The following is a 17,042-nucleotide window of genomic DNA, read 5'->3' as shown; positions in this document are numbered from 1 at the left end:
AAATAAGCCAGGAAACACAAATAAATTGGCCAGAGGTAAAACCAAAAACCTGCTAAGGGACATATGAATTATAATTATGGTTGCCAATAAGCCAAATGAAATCCTTCAGTTTAGGCCAAAAAAAATGCAGACTCCCACCAGACTTCGGCTGACAACACGACAAGTACAGTAGCTAATCCCCGAGTAGGATAGACAAGGACAAACAAGACAGACAAGACAACAAATTTAAAGTAAACAGACAAATAATATCTTATGCAAACACCATTAACTCAATCAATGTAGAAGATATATGTAATGCTTGTAATTGGATGATTTCCATCAGCCTAAAGCCTTGAATTCTGATATGGAAAATCCTGCAGAAGCGGCAGAAGTAGAAACAAATGCATACCAAAATCCTGAGGAGAGAGACTGACACAAGAGACATCCAAACTAGTATTTTGTCAAAGAAGAGCTATCTTTATACAAAAGCCAGGAGCCGTTAGCAGCAGGTCTGACTTCCAAATAATGTTTGGCCAGGGCAGTGGGGCAAATTCACAAGACCTTTGAAGGAACCAGCAAAATCCAATGGCCCCTATCCAGCTGATCAGTCTTTAAATGCTTAAGCCTACAAAGCACTAACCACTCCCCACCAGGACATCCGACCAGAGCAGAGCAGTATCAACCCATTTGGAGGATGCCAACATCTCTTATATCCAAAAGCCCTCAAGAAAGACCATCGAGAAAGTTAATTTAAATAAAATCGTATCAAAAACTGAATCTGCCACATCCACCATGGCCACGAGAATTCAAGTATTGAGGGAAACATCAATAGGATGCCACTTTTTGGGTGAAACTGGAACAACACCAGCTCTTCCTTTCAAGGCCTTCTGAAACTGAAAACTTGTGGTAAGGTCTGGAAGGCTTTTCAACTTACAGAAAAATGTAATACCAGCTAAATAACAAGATACCACAGCTCTCATTATGCCATAGACATAGAGACGCCAAATAAAATAAAGAATCAACTGATGCCTGCTCTTGCCCCCATATCTGTGGCTATGGGAATATTCTTCTAACTCTTCCCAAGAATGGCAGTAAACCTCCTGAGTAGCATGGGCAAGGGACCTCTCTGCTAAGCCCTCCATGCTGGGTTTGATGACCTACTAAACATAAGAGGGGAAAGGCACACCAGCCTCAGGGGCCATATACTGAAACCTAGGCCACTGAAACCGAGACAACGCATCAGCTATTTCATCCTCTGCCCTGGGAACATACTGCACCTTAAATGAAATGTTGCATCGCAAGCAAGATAAACTGCGCCAAAACTAGCAAAATCAGCAGATTTAGCACGCTCTTGGTTAATTGTATGCACAAAGCAAAGGTTGTCACTCCTAAGAACTATACTGCCATCACACAGATGCTCGCTCCATAATTCCAAAGCAAACATGATTGGAAAGAGTTTGAGAAGCAAGAGATCACTAGTGAGATCTAAGCACACCATTTCCTCAGGCCAAAGTGCTGAACATAAGGACCCAGCAAGGTAGTAACCAAACACATCTGAACCCACCGCATCAGTGAAAAGCTGAAACTGGAAATTGTCAACAGCTGGGGCCATCCAAATCAGCACATTATTACATTTCTCTAGAAAACAGGTCCACATAGACAGATCTATTTTAATCTAAGACATCAAGTGAATTAAATTGTGCTGCTTGAATACACCAGCTGTGGGTGGCTCCAGCTTCCATAAAGAACCTCTGTCCATCAGGATAACCCTACAGGCAAAGTTTCAAAATGATAAGTGAGTGAGAAGACCTTTAGTCTTCTTTTCAACAACATGACCCAGAAAGTGGAAAAAAAAGAAAATCACAATGCTCTGAATCAGTTTGACCCACACACAGGAAGTCAATGAGATAGTGTGCAATCCCATGACCCACACAAGAAGACTCCACACACCAATGAAATAAGGTGCTACATTTTTCAAAAAAGGCACAAGAAATTGAGCATCCCCATAGGCAAACACTTGTCTATAATATATCCGCCCTCAATGCAAAAACCCATGAATCTGAAGGACTGAGGATGCTAGAGTAGTAAACAGAAGGTCAATTTCACATCTATCTTAGCCATGAGAGCAATGGGTCCATAATACCCAACCATCTCAAAAGCATTCTCAAAAGACTAATACACCACCAAACAAAATTCTGGAGGTATAGCATTATTCACCGTTGACACTAATGGGTAAGATAAATGCCTAATGATTCTCAATTTTCCAGGAGACTTCTTGGAAACAACTCCCATGAGAGAAAGGCTCAAACCATCTCATGGAGGCTGTTCAAAGGACCCTGCCATTCACTCTAGGCTCACTTCCTCCTGAACTTTTGCTTTAAGGACATCAGGCAACTCCCACGCTGACCACAGATTCCTTGGGGAACCAACAGGAACCTCACTCCTAATGGGTCAAATAAAACTGAAAGCAAAACCTGATTACAAAATCTGTGCATCCGCAAGGTTTGGTTACTAACCTAACCATTTCACCATGGCATCCAAACACTGGGGATGTTGCCTTATTTTGTGCTGGCATCCCCCGCTGGCTTGGATGTCTGTTGTCCATCCAGCTGGGAATAGTTAGAAATGTGATGGGCTCTGCTGCAAAGCAACAGAGGTTTTGTAAATGATACTGTTCACCTGTGTACAAGTTGCATTATTAAAAGCAAAACATTTGCCTTTATTCGGATTCTGAGCAGAAAGGTGACACAGTCAAAGCATGCAACAAATAGGAGGAGCATCAACTGCAATACACATAGGCTGAGTAACCTCAAGCCACTCTTTTCCACTAAACTCAATAACAGGCCTACCATCCTGCATCCATCTAAATTCTTCATCGTAAGCCCACCAGGCATGCACACTGCATGACATTCTATGAACCTGATAGCATTTATTTGCACCTCTGGGCAAGTTTGCAAATAACAATTGAATTGCTATAGGACTTGATGGTGTCAAGGCCAACTCCTCCCTTTCCCTTGGCCAACTTAAAAAAACTTTTTCTCTTTTTAGGTGAGCATAAACAAATCCACATACAAACCTTTATTTATATTTCACTTACAACATGGATGCAAGCTGCACAACACCAGCATATTATTGCAGCCGACCCCCAGTGACCATTTAGAACTTGTGGCAGAAGCACTGTGCTAGTGCAAATGGTGATGTTTAGATGACTTATAATGCTGATCAGCTTCAAGTCTAGCATATTTAGTAGCCCACTTGCATGCCCTGGAAAAGCTGCTGGCATCTGACACAAGCAATGAAGATAAGGAACAACTGCCACTGTTATCATAAGATGTGCAATTGAGACCCACCTAATGTACAGTACTCAGCTGCTCACCACATGAAGAATTGGCCAATGTTACTTCCTCCTCAACAGCTGCAACCCCATGACTGTCGCTGGTGTCAAAATCTAAAAAAGAGGCTAACACAGCATCTGGTACATAGCCGCAAATGCAGACAAAGATGCAGAGGGCAGTGTAGCGGAACTGGCTGATGCTGGAAAGGGGCTGCCCCTGAGCTATACTTTGTCCTACTAAGTACCCAAATGCATGCACCGCTGACTAAAACAGCTCAGGCATGGCTGCTGGGAATGCAAGTTCAGAACTGTGTTGGAAACAATAGCTGAAGACCCTCCCAGGCAGCTTTGAGACAGCAGCAACAAAAGCGACCATGGATGACATGATTGTCATCATTATTGCAGCATCCCAAGAGCATGTGGGCATAGAAAGTGTTGATAGAGTGTGAGGACCTACAACCTTATTAACCCCCTGTGACTGCTAGACATGCCCCTCCTCCATCTCAAAGCTGCTGTCAGAGCACACCAGCAGCAAGCTCTGAATCCCTTGTGTAATATGGCACCTAAGCTCCACCCACTGAGGAGGCTCAGGAAGCTGAGCATAGCTGCCATTTGTATCAGGCTGTGTGGCTTTGTGCCATCTACTGGCCGTGCATGCCCATGCTAGAGCCCGATACCTGATCAGTCTCCTAGCCTCACCTCCCCCCTCTGTAACAGCATAAGTCCCCATTGGGATCCATGAGGACACCTGCGCACATCCATGGCCAGCTGACAGCAGCATGCAGGAACCTGTGGGCAGGCAGATACAGCAGCAGGAGTGTGCTGACCCTCCCACCACTGAGAGACAACTGCCACACCCCATGAGGAGTTGCAGCACCTTGCAAGCTGCGTGACCATCCAGCGGTAGAGGCCAGAATGGCTGAAGCAGGTATGCATGCAACTACAACATGGCCTCATAGAAGATTGGAATCACCTGCTGAGCCAGCTGCTAGCCTGACAGGGGATACAGAGTCATCAAGGTAATGCAGGGGGGGTTCTGAGGGCACTGCAGGTCATACATGAGGCCAGGGAAATTTGGAATAGATACAGGGAAAGAGGAATGCAGGAGGAGAGAAAAACAGCAAAAGAGAAATGCAGTTGAACGAGGCACGGGACACAGCAAGTGAGAGTAGGAGACAGAAGGAGAGCTCCTGAAAGGAATGCAGGGAGAAAGAAGGCAAATAATACACTATACTGTATAGAGCTACACAGGGCTGCAAATAGGGTAATGTGACCAGTGCCCTGGCACAGGGCACTGGAAGGCAGGGGGTGCTGTTTGGGCCTGTTAATTTCCCTGTTTATTATCACTTGCAGCTTCCTTTTATTTTTCCCCCAGCATTTCCTGGCTTCTCCTAGCTATTCCCTGGCCCTTCCCAATCAGACCATGACACTTTTTCAGGTGCACTATCTTATGTCCTTGGTTAAAAAAATGGGGGGCACAATACTCTCTCTGGCACAGGGCACCAAAAAGTATAGTTATGGCTCTGGACCCACAGCACACTGCACTTGTCTCTGCCAGAATAAAGGAACAAAAAGAGGATTTGTCTCAGCACACAATGCCTCACATACCTAAGTAAAACACACCCCTAGCCCAATAGGACCAACTAAATCACATGGTGTCACAAGCCAGCCCCCAGACTTGAGGTTTAACCCGCTCTCATACAATCACTCTGTTTATCTCTTCTGCAGCACACTTGTGGCAATGTCAGCACTGCCTTGCCACTAGGAGGTTGATGCTAATCGGTACACATAACTAAGAGCCGGTCACTGTGGCACTGTAGACAGTGGTGTGCAGCACTCACACAGTGATGGCATGCCTTACAAGGGCACTGAATGAAACAATCGCTTAACTACAAATCTTAGCCCAGAAAGAGGTCAGCTGGATCACACACTGACAGTGCTGTGCGGTGCTCACTGTGATGACATGCCATAGAAATTAGTAGAGGTGTTTGAGAAGGGTGCATGAAACTATAAGTCTTAGCCCAGAACATACTTGCTGACAATCAGCTCCTTCCTTCTGGGAGGGAGCTGATTATAGGCTAACAGCGGGGGGGTGTCCGGACAGTTATGACACATTGGGGGTGGGGCCGGGGCCGTGTGATCGCATCATCATGGCCCTGCCCCCTGTTTACAATGCCGTTATTTTTGACATTGTGAAGCAGGGGCGTGGCCACAATGAGGCGGTTCAGCACGAATCGCATCCCCAGCCGCCCCTCTGAGGGGATTTCTAGTTTATTCTGGGGGTGGGGTTGTGAGGGTTGGAGGATGCCAGGAAGCTTGCCTATCTTTCCGGGGGGCTGGGAGCAGCACCCAATATTCGGGAGGCTCCCAGCCAAATCAAGAGGGTAGTCAAGCCTGGCCAAGAAAGCGGTATCTTTGGATTACAAACTGTGCATCTTCTGCTGCAAACTTCTGGCAATTGCCTGTGCTGCGACTTGTGCTGCAGGTGAGACTATAGTATGCCTCAAAGTTCAGTGTATACACAGCTTGCTTTATAGTGTATTATGCAGATGTGTACTCTTGCTACTTTGCCAATTGTGTGGCAAACATGCACATGCATTGCACCATGCAAATTGTTGCACATGCATGTGCCACAGTATGCCATGCTGTGGCTGGGTTCTCACCATGCAATCCTACAGAACTCAAGTGCTATTGCAGCGTGTGTACCCAGTCGAGGGAACGCAACTTGCTCCATATGTGGTGTGATTTATCACAAAAGCAACAAAGATGCAAGTGGACATCTCTGTATGGTGAATATGATTGAAAGGGGACATATACTGTGCATACAAAACATAATATTAGAGGTTTTTTTATTTATCATTTACAGTATTGCTAACTGCAGATACTTATATAATAGTATTTTTTAAAGAAAAACAGTGGTGTTGGTTGAGGGATGGGCTACTATACTGTATGAAGTCTTTGGTGCGGGCGGTGTGATCAAATTACAAACTTGGTGGGCACTCTACATTCCTTCCCTCAAAGCAAGCATGAGCCTTTAATTAACATAATAAAGGACATAGGGCCTGATTCAGCAAGGATTGCAATTGCAATGTCACACGCAGATGTGTGATTGTTGAACACTGTGCATATGTATACATCACAGTGTGAGTGTTCAAAGTCATTATCTGCCCGATTCAGACCTGCTCATAAGGCTGCATTCACTCGCAGATGGCCGATTTTCACTACTGCGCATGTGTATGCATCGCAGTGTGCATGCACAAGCCACTCACTCTAATCGGGAGGTGATTGCATGTTAATTTGCTGCAAAAGATGCACAATCACTTTGTAATTTATAGACACATCTTTTGTGGCTGAGACTTGTAGTTAAGTGATGATTTCATACAGTATAGTGCCCTTCAAACCCCACTGCTCTTTTCTAAGGCATGCTATTACTGTGTGAGTGCTGCACATCACTGTTGAAATTGCCACTAGGCACTTGCAGAACAATGTGCATGGCAAAAGTAATCACACGGGTAGTCTTTCATAAAATAGCCCATTGTAGAATTACTACAGTACTGTATACTGTATTAAATAATCTGTTTACACTGTGCAGTACTGTACCTGATTGGCCTGCCTAAAAGGGATTACTGTATTATTTTCTGTGTCATATCCATACACTGATGTATTGATGTCCAGATACTGTTAGACCCCTTGGCTTTCACCTTTCAGGCATTCATCTTGATGGGCAGTGGCACCCTAGAGTAATACTGACAGAGGTATATTTATTATATGTATGTAGGCAGTTAGCAAAACATTTTTTTATGTTTATAGTGCAGGACAGGAACATCTATAACTCTATATGGGATATGTTTATTATCCTGACAGTGGGAATTCTGGTTGTCAGAATGCCAATGCCGAAATATTGACTAGGAGGGTTGGGAGGAGGGTTAGGGTTTATTGTTAGGCGCTAGGGGCAGGATTAGGGACAAAGGGGGGAGGGTTAGATTTAAGGTGTGGGGAGGGGGTTGGTAAGGTTTAGGCTCTGAGAAAGAGGTTAGGGTTAGGCACTGAAGAGGGAATGTTAGGGTAGGGAAAGAGGGAGGGTTAGGGTACTGACCAACAAAGTATCAGTATTCAAACCCTTGAAGGATCTCACAATCAGGGTTCAGACTGCGTGGATCCTGAATGTTGGCATTCCATAATGAACCATTCTTTATATATATTTCACTTACTATTGTCAGTGTATCACTGGTACTGTAAGTGACTTAGCACTGCAGAAATGCAGCATTAACCCTTTATCCACACTGTGTTTTTTGCCACTACCATGCTTAGTGCCTACATTGCAGCGCAGAACACCATATAGGGCAGAATTAAACCTTGAATCAAATTGCACAACTGTTTGTTTGTCACTGCATGCTCACTGCCTTGTACACTTTGCAGCCCTGAGCTACCCCTAATACAAGGCGGCATTATCCATTTATTGGTGCACAGTGCAGGCTGGTGCCAGCAAAAGTTGTCACATTTGTAAAAAAACTGTTGTTTTTGTACAAATTGTGTTGTGTAAGTACTGCATTGCATTCTTCTTAAATATAAGCACTGTGTGACTCCTCATTATCAGTGAAAAAAAATATTATTTTTTTTACAAGTTCTTTATAAATATAAGCACTGTGTGACTCCACAGTGGGAGTTGTCACTAATTGTTGTTTTTTTGTACAACTCATGTTGTTCATTGAAATGGATCAAGATGATCAGTCAAAAGTAGAGAAGGAGAAGAAACCAAATAGTAGCATCACAGCTGCTGACACCAGTCATTATGATGCTAGTTCTTCAATGTCATCTACTTAACCCAATGCTCAAGGCATCTGAAATCAAAACAATATTTTACATTGCTAAATAAAAAAAAACTCTTCTAATTAAGGGAAAGTTCCCTGCAGAAAAACATAAACTTGCCAAAATGCCGTACACCATACATAGTGGCAAGGAAAGGATCAGGTCTTGTCCTTTATTTATGAGTGGTGGTACAGCAACTGCTCTCAGTCATGCATCTTCCGCATCCCATGACAATGCAAGTCTTTCTCATTCTGAGTCTAAAAGAGGTGTCAAAAATTGAAAACTGGAATATCAGTGCAGAAAAAAAACACTAAGGCAGTAGAACAATCTGTGTGTTCAGAAATATCACAAATCCCTGTGGTGAGTCTAAGTTTATCTGTGAGTGCTATTTGTGAGCCTGACCTTTCTATAACTGTACTTGTAGAGAATCATTTTACCACTATTTTGCAAATATGGGGATGAGCAGCACTAATTAAGAAGATGCTGACCTAGAAAATGAAGATGCTATTGTGCAAGTGCAACAAGATGAGGGGGGTATTTTTGTAGCTGACACTGGTGCTAATGAGGATTCTGATGATGATGGTGTTTATGTAAGTGAGGCACCAGTGGAAGAAACTCTTGCGCATGATAAAAATAAGTCCATTATCATGCCTGGGCATAAGATGAGAAATCCTCTTCTTATGTGTGTAAGTATTTTTACCGAAATTCTAACATGAATTGCTTTGCCATCTGTAGCATTTGTAAAGCCACAGTCAATAGAGGTAGGGACCTTAACCGTCCAGGAATTTTCTCCCTGTTACATCTTTTACAGCATGTTCATAAAACATATTTGGCAAAATAGAAAAACTTATGCTAAAAAATTAACAACATACAGTATATTTAGCATCAGCTAGCTAACTTCTCTTAGCTAGATCCCTGCACCTGCAATCACCACTAACAATACCTTCAACATCAATTTCCTCTCTAATGATCGGAGCTAGTCCTGTATCCAATAAGCTAAGGTTAACTGTGTCCTCTCGTATCCAGGATTTCAGGGACGAATAATTGTCGAGTGTCCCGGCAATCCAACCCAGGTAACTTGCATGGTCTAACACGGGTACAACCCATGAAATCCTACAGTGTAAATGGCATGAACTGGGTCATGATGACCTGGATCATGCTGCATGCCTGCTGATTGGCCGACTTCTGTGGCGCTTGGAGATTATTTCATTTCCAAGAGTCTACTTCACTGCAGACCTGGCTCCAGTGTGAACAGCGCCGACTCAGGAATATCCAGGGTCAGCTCCTGGGAAGTTTTGCATCTGATCTGGATTGGAACCTGTTTCAGCCTCCGTGTCAGACCCGGAACTTAGATATATAAGTGGTATAAGTCAAATATTATATCCTGACACTTGCATCTTTTATATATTGTTCTTTTTTATCTTATTATGTTACTGTATATTACTTTTCTTGTGACACAAATAATTTAACCTGCTGTGGCCTGGTACCTGAATCGGTTAAAAAAATTGAGATTTCTTGAGGGATGGCTAATTTTGTCCCAATTAAGAAAAAACGTGGATTTTTTTTTTTTCATTTTAAAGATTTCTGAGTAACAGACTGGCAGTTTTCTACCCACAGGCCAATAGATTAAGACATTTTTGAAAAAAAACAAGTTATACAAGAAAACATGAACTTAAATAAACTCCAAATTATAATAACAACAAAGATTAGTATTGATTATTATAATTATGTAATCAGTAGTAAATAAAAGATAAGTATTCATTTAAGGGCTGCATATTTTTTCTAAACATTTTAGAAGCAAACTCCCAATGCATTTTTTGCAAATAAAAGAATAAATGGAGTCTTGCTATGGCAAACTTTACAATATTTAGGCTTATTATGCCAAATTCTATTTGTAATTTCCAAGCATTCACCAACATGTTTGAAAGAGTATTGATGAAAAATGGCCACCACAACTTTTTTGAGCAAATACCAATTTGGCAGTTCAAAAATAGAGAAAGATGCAAACCACACCAGTGCTCCTAGATATGCCTCTCGAGAAGCTCCTGTCAGGATCTGGCCTGGGATTGGCCTTTACTCACCACTGGACTGGTGTCTTTAGGCTCCGAGGTGTTCAGACATCAGTGGCAGTGGTGGGTTATGGCTGAGAATTATCCCTGGGGTCAGGTAGGACTTCCATGTGTGCATCCTGACTCCTGTGTTGGCAGGCATTGGCGCAGCCATGTTGGTTCATCTCACCTGACCAGTTTCCTCCAATGGCAGTCCTGCTAGAGTCCAAGCTGATCTTAGGATCCAATGACAGCTGCCTGTGGGTATTTAAGACCGACTTCTGCAACAAGAAATTGCTGTTCAACATCACTAAATGCCTGCAGGTAGTCATTCCTTGTGTTCCGGTAAACCTGTGTTTCCCTGAAGGTATTCATGTATTCTATCCTGTGTTCTTTACAAGTATCCTGTGTGCCTCAAGCTGTAACATTGTACATGCTGATCCAGTGATTACAAATTACAATTTTATCCTGTAACTCAAGCTGCACCATTGTGCATGTTAATCCTGTGATTACTAACTACAAGCTTATCCTGTGCCTCATAGCTGCACCACTATGCAAATATGTGCCTGTCTTTAGCTCCAGTTACAAATCTGTGTACAATCTCCAGTTCTTCTGCCAGCGTCCCCAGTGTTCCTGTATAATATACAAGTTACTGTTTTTTCCTGTGTGTTTCAAGTCACATGCCTGAGTACAAATACACATTCCTGTGTCTAAATATCCAGTTATTTTGCCAGTGTCCCCAGTGTTCCTGTGTACAATACAAGTTACTGCTTCATCCTGTGTGGTTCAAGTCACATCCATGTGTACAAATAAACATTCCTGTGTTTAAATCTCCAAGTCAGCTATTAGTGTGGCTGGAGCAACACCTCTGTGTACAAATATCCCTCTCTGTGTATAAATCATGCTTCCATTCCTCCATGCTATTCTCAATGTTCCCTGTGTCAGTTATATTCAGTATATTATTCTAGTCTTCAATCTCTCCCAGGTACCTATCCAGAGGGCCGTGACCTGTTCACTTGATGCAGCAAAAATCATATCCCGATTGGAGGGATCACTGGAGAAAACCACCAAGTGGGTTAGATGCTGCGCCTCTGGGCAGGTCTCGCCAAACGTGGGTTTGACCGCACTTGGGATACTTAGTCCGTCACTTTCACCATTTTCCCCTATGGATATAAAATAAAACCCAGTCCCCAACCTCATCAGAGGTAGCCCCAGTGCCTGGTCATGACAGCTTCCAGTTGTATCCCTATTACAACAGTAATAACAGCAAAAAAAGAAAAAAGGAAATTCTCAAGATGCTACTATAATTCCTTATATAGATAAGAGAGGAAAAAATTATAAATTCATATAATGTCCTAAAGAGTTCAAAAGTCAACATAAAATTGGACCTTTTGTGAACCAAAGTTCAATCCTGTATATATTCTTCCTTATATAAATAGGATCATCTAAAATGTCTGTGTTTTGCAGAATTTGTATTAGTGGTCTATCTTCCAAACAATAGTTTAGATGGAAATATTCTCCTCTGATTACACGCTCAAGACTTCCATGGTAGCCTAGGGTGGACCTCAGGGTGCTCACCCTGAAGTTCACTCTTGGACACCAATCAAGTCTTGAGTGTGTAAACAGAGGAGAATATTTCCATCTAGACTATATTTTGGAAGATAGACCACAAATTTGGTAGTTGCCTAAATAATTACTTTGAAGGCCAATGCCTCCCATGTTGGTACTAAATCCTTGATCAGCAATGGAAAATTGATGTTGACATGCTTGTTTTACCCATGATCATAACTTCTGGATGTGGCTAGTGGTTCAACTGTGCATTATATTTCTATCAAACTAAAACAATCTCCTTTGCAAAATGCAACTTAATTGCCTTTCTTTATTTTCTCATGTAAGTGAGCACCACCAACTCAATTTACTTGAGCAGTACCTAAATAATGAATATAAATGTAATTTCATATGTTGTGGGGGTTTTTTGCACTTGACTGTGATATATCTATAATTTTATTGATAGTGATATATTTTATCTGTAGCAAAGAAACATTTTTCAGTCAGGATACATATTAGATGATAAGGTGAGAATAAATTATCAAAATATACATGGTGACACCAGGCCTTGATGTCGAAACTGATAGGCTTCATGTCAATGAATATATTAAATTAGTAATAACCAAAACAGGTGATCATTTTCTCATTGATCAATAAATTGTTAGAATATATTCCAAATTTCATGAACTGCTTATTTGCTACATCAAAGAATGGGTTAATTATAGCAAATTTATAAAATGTATTCAAATTTTTGTTGGTAGAGTCACTCAAATCTTGATCTCGGAAGAGTCTGCTTGACAATTAAAATCCCTAATATAGCTTTAGATGACCAATACCGTTTCCACTGAGAAAGATTGTGGTAACCACTAAGAAAGAGAATACCCAATAATCTTTTCAGTTCATATGGTTTGAGTTCAAGTTGAGCATTATATTGATTGGCATATTGGTTACTGTGCTCAATCATGATTTTAACAATTTCATCATTGAGCAATAGGGTAAACAACGGAATATCAGTATCTGACAAAAATGTCCAAAATAATTAAATCTATTGGCCCACTGGGTAGAGAACTCCCCATTGATGTTTAGATGCAGATAACACAGGTGTGGTGCACATGAGGAAAAATATGATTACATGTTTGGTGACTAATATCCATGGATATGATGACACATGCATAAATTATATTTTATATGTGTTTATGGTTTTTAAAATCATTTTAATGTTTTCACTCTTTATTTAGAAAATTGCATATTTTTTGTTGAGATGCAGTTAGCTTCATATAAAGGTGCTAAAAAAGGGGATGGGGTTGATAACACATTATGTAATGGCTAACATCGTTAATATATGTATACATTTCAATTTGCAGCAATCATTATATTCTAGAAAACAATATTAAAGCACTGGGTAGAAAACCAGGCCAAAATGGGTTGATAAACAGCAACAAGCTCAGTATTATATAAGCCCACTAGCACAGACACACAGTACTATAAATTATCTAATAGCAAATTAATAAGACATTTTCTCCTATTATGATGGGTAAACACTGACAGATTTATTGGCCGATCAATTTATCAGGTGCCTGTTCACATACATATTGTGTCAGCTCTGCTGCACAGCTGATGGCAGATATATCTGTCCATCAGGCAGTGTGTACGGGTGGTCTGCCAACCATCTGTACACTTGCAGCAGAGGCTGCAGGGAGGGGGCAGGTGGGACCCATCAGGGGCGAATTGGGAAGGAAAACCATCCCGGAAAATTTTTGGAAGCAGCCCTGATGGGGGCGGGCTCTGTTAAAATGGTGGAGTCTGTTGAGGAAATATGATACGCCCTCCTTTTAGGGCCTGATTCTAAATTGGATGCAGTTGCAGCTGCTACTAACCCTGTCACTTGCATGGTGCACAGCCGTGCATCCAAATGTGCAAGGACTGAGACACCCACTTTTGTCTTTAGCCATTACCATCAGATGCGTCATCTGCTAGGTGCAAATTATCAATCAACTATGGCCTCCAACGTGCGTGATTCAGCGTCTCTGCACGCACCTACTTTCAGCAACACTCCTGTGTCAGTCCAATAATACACCTATCATCGTAGTGATGTTTTATATATATATATATATATATATATATATATATATATACAGACATAGTATATAGCAAGTGAATGGGCGGCACTTTAGGTGTGTGTGTGTATATATGTATATATATATATATATATATATATATATAATCAGGCAGGCAGACATATGTTAGATATAAATAAAATTGTTTACTTACTGTTACAGTCACAGGCTGTCGGTGTGCAGGTTGCTGCTGTGCTGTCTGTGTACTCTGTATGCCAGCTGCTTGGTGTTGCAGACAGTGCCAGTGTGCCGTGCATGGTACAGAGATGATCCTGGAGGCACTGAGGTGGCATGGAGGTGGAGCCATCAGTAGTGACTGACAGGCTCCGCAAAGGCTTCAGGGGGAGCTTCAGCAGCTGGGCGTGCACAGCAGCTCCCACCAACGGCCATTTTTGTTTAGGTCTGTAGGCTTAACGCTGAGCTCTGATCACAGCAGCTGGGTCGGAAGTGGGGTGACTGAGGGAAGGGTGGCTGCCGGCGTGTGCAGCAGAAGCGGTAACACTGTCCGCAGGGCCAAATTAAGGTCTGTGGGCAATAAACTTGTGGGGACCCATATATGTATATATATATATATTTGTTTATATATATATATATATATATATATATATATAAGCAACAACAGCTTGGCACTCCTCCTCTCCTCTATTAGTGGGTGCCCTCCGCAAATAGTAACGAAATAGGCAGCAGTGGCAGCGGCACTCCCCAGTAAAGAATATAAGACTGGTTACAAAGAACCTAGTTTACTTCAACGTTTCAATCATTACAATGATTTTCATCAGGAAGTCTTCCCACTGCTGCCTATATATATATATATATATATATATATATATATATATATATACACACATACTCACATACAGTAGATATACATGTGTATATATACTGTAGCTATTTTTATATTTTTTTAAAATCTCAGGTAATTACACTTTTACAGTGTAATATATATATATATATATATATATATATATATATATATAGATAGATATAGAAGCCCCCACACCTTGCCCCGACACTTGCTATAAAAAACCCGGAGGACAGCATTTAGATGTATCAGCTCCGGTCCTTGGTCTCCTCGGCGGCTCAACTGATGTTACCACTTCTGCTGAGGAGCTATCACAGTACCAGACTGGTACTGTGACAGGCTGTGATGACAGGTAATAACAGCTGCGCTGCCGAGGAGACCAAGGTTGACCGGAGCTGACACAGCTAAATGCTGTCCTCCGGGTTTGAATAGTAAGCTTCAGGGAAAGGGTGTGGGGGCCCCGGGGTTGCCGCCCTGCCTATAATCCAGCCCTGGCTGCCCGGTCGGAACTGAGCTCCGATCACGGCAGCTGGGCCACACTCGGTGGTGTGTAAAGGAAGGTTAGCTGCCGGCCCGTAAAAGGTGTAAAAAGAGACCGGCCCAATGGGAACCAGCCCGGCGTCCTGGCGGCCCAATACGCCCCAGGGACCCATTCCCAGAGGCAGATAATAGTTGTTCAGTGAGTATGAATGGTCATCATCTGCAGATATATCTGTGTAGCTGGGTACAAGCTTTAGTCTGATATGTACTACACTGATAAGAATAAACCAAGGAAAATTATAAATTGAAGCACTATCACAAGTAGCTCATTTATTTACTTAAATAGTAACAACTTACAGTTAAAAAAATATTTTATACACGGGTGGTATCTATCAATAACATAGCATTAATTTAGACTAAAATATATAGAAAGAATATTAACAAATAATAGTATTATCTTATACATACTATTTCTAGCAAAACATCATTTGAAATAGAACCAATAGTCATTTATATTTGTGCATATTTGATCCAGGGTTTTTGTATATTCACAGCTGTGAACAGTTAAATTCCACAAAGTTGCTGAAAAGTACCAATATTAGCCATAGCAAGAATATTGATTACTCCTTTTTTGCCTAAATGGCATTGGTGCCCAAGCACTCGGATAATAAGTACGGGTTGACAGACACAAAATAATACATTTGTTCTTTACAACTGGATTTTATTATTGGACTCGCGTTTACACAGTCAGTGCTGTCTAACAGACACTTCTCTCAAGGCGTAAACCACTTGTTGATAGTGCAAACTAAGGTAAAAATACCAGGCACCAAAGAAGCTCTAGTCTGGATAAAAAAAACCCTGTGTAGGCTGCTGCTCACCACCTGGGAATAATGCCACTCTTCCCAACAACAAGAAATATAGTATAAATAGGTGGAAGAGCGCTACACACACAAACTAATCAAAATTATCATTTGTAATAATGAAAATTTTAATACACACTTAAAAATGTGTCAAAAATAGCTTTGATGCAAACACGGATATATCTAGTTATTTATCTCTCTTGGCATAGGTAGCTTAGTAAAGCATTTGTAAGGATCTAAGGCCCTGATTCAGAGCCGGACGCTCTGACCAGAGAACTCACTCTGAATCAGTGCCCACCTCCATTAAAATGGAGCATCCTCCTGGACGCTCATGTAGCTGTGGGTCACCACCCACAGCATATACGAGCGTCCAACAAGATGGTCGCAACCATCGGACTTGCAAGTGAAACCCTGTGGTCGGGTTTCTCAACCGCAAGCCCTGGAGTGATTTTGGCTCTATCAGAGCCAAAATCACTCCCACTGACATCACTAGTGATGTCAGTGGGGCCGGCTTCAGACGGTAGGTGTTCCCATAGGAACGCCTTCGTCTGGCAGGCACGCCCCCGGCATGCCCACCAAAGGGGGTGTGCTGTCAATCAACATCTACAGCACGCCCCCTTTGATGCGAGACTCCGAGCGAAGGAAAGTCCTTCGCTTGCCGGGTCTCGCGCATGCGCACGATGGAGCTCCCTCCGTCGTGCGCCTGCGCAGTGGGGAACATCGACCCACTTGCGAGCATACTGCCACTTGCAAGTGGGTCTGAATGACCCCCTAGGTACTGTATTTAATAGCAACATAATCTATAATAAATAAAAATAACAACAATAATATACAATGATGTGATCACTTGTAAAACTAGTAGAATATGTCCATATGGTTGAAAAAAATGGAGCAAGCAATAATTGTAAAAAAGATTGTCCTGTTAAGCTCTGCTATTGAGTGTAGCAGAGTGTAGCATGGATGTATTATAGCCTGGAACAAAGTGTCCACATATAGTTCACATACTAATGGATATAACCTCCTCGGATAAATGGATCTGTCAGTGCTGTAAACAAGAAGCCATCC

At 42.0% G+C, this 17,042-nt stretch overlaps 1 protein-coding gene across 1 annotated transcript in view; it reads right to left on the bottom strand.

Moving 5' to 3' along the window:
* The window catches only part of LOC148481207 (vomeronasal type-2 receptor 26-like), a 197,273-nt gene extending 183,181 nt beyond the window's left edge, over positions 1–14,092 (bottom strand). Inside the window, exons 1-3 of the mRNA XM_088453819.1 lie at positions 13,990–14,092; positions 12,555–12,735; positions 9,066–9,235 (exon numbers count right to left, since the gene is read on the bottom strand). Coding sequence (XP_088309945.1) covers positions 9,066–9,235; positions 12,555–12,735; positions 13,990–14,092 — 454 coding nt within the window. The remainder of the gene's footprint in view (positions 1–9,065; positions 9,236–12,554; positions 12,736–13,989) is intronic.
* Between the last annotated feature and the right edge of the window lie 2,950 nt (positions 14,093–17,042).

This window comes from Taudactylus pleione, unplaced genomic scaffold (genome assembly GCF_031769625.1).
Source record: "Taudactylus pleione unplaced genomic scaffold, aTauple2 ptg000592l, whole genome shotgun sequence".
Taxonomy (NCBI): Eukaryota; Metazoa; Chordata; class Amphibia; order Anura; family Myobatrachidae; genus Taudactylus; species Taudactylus pleione.
The sequence above is the reverse complement of the archived record's forward strand: the minus strand, read 5'-3'. Positions and strand labels throughout refer to the sequence as shown.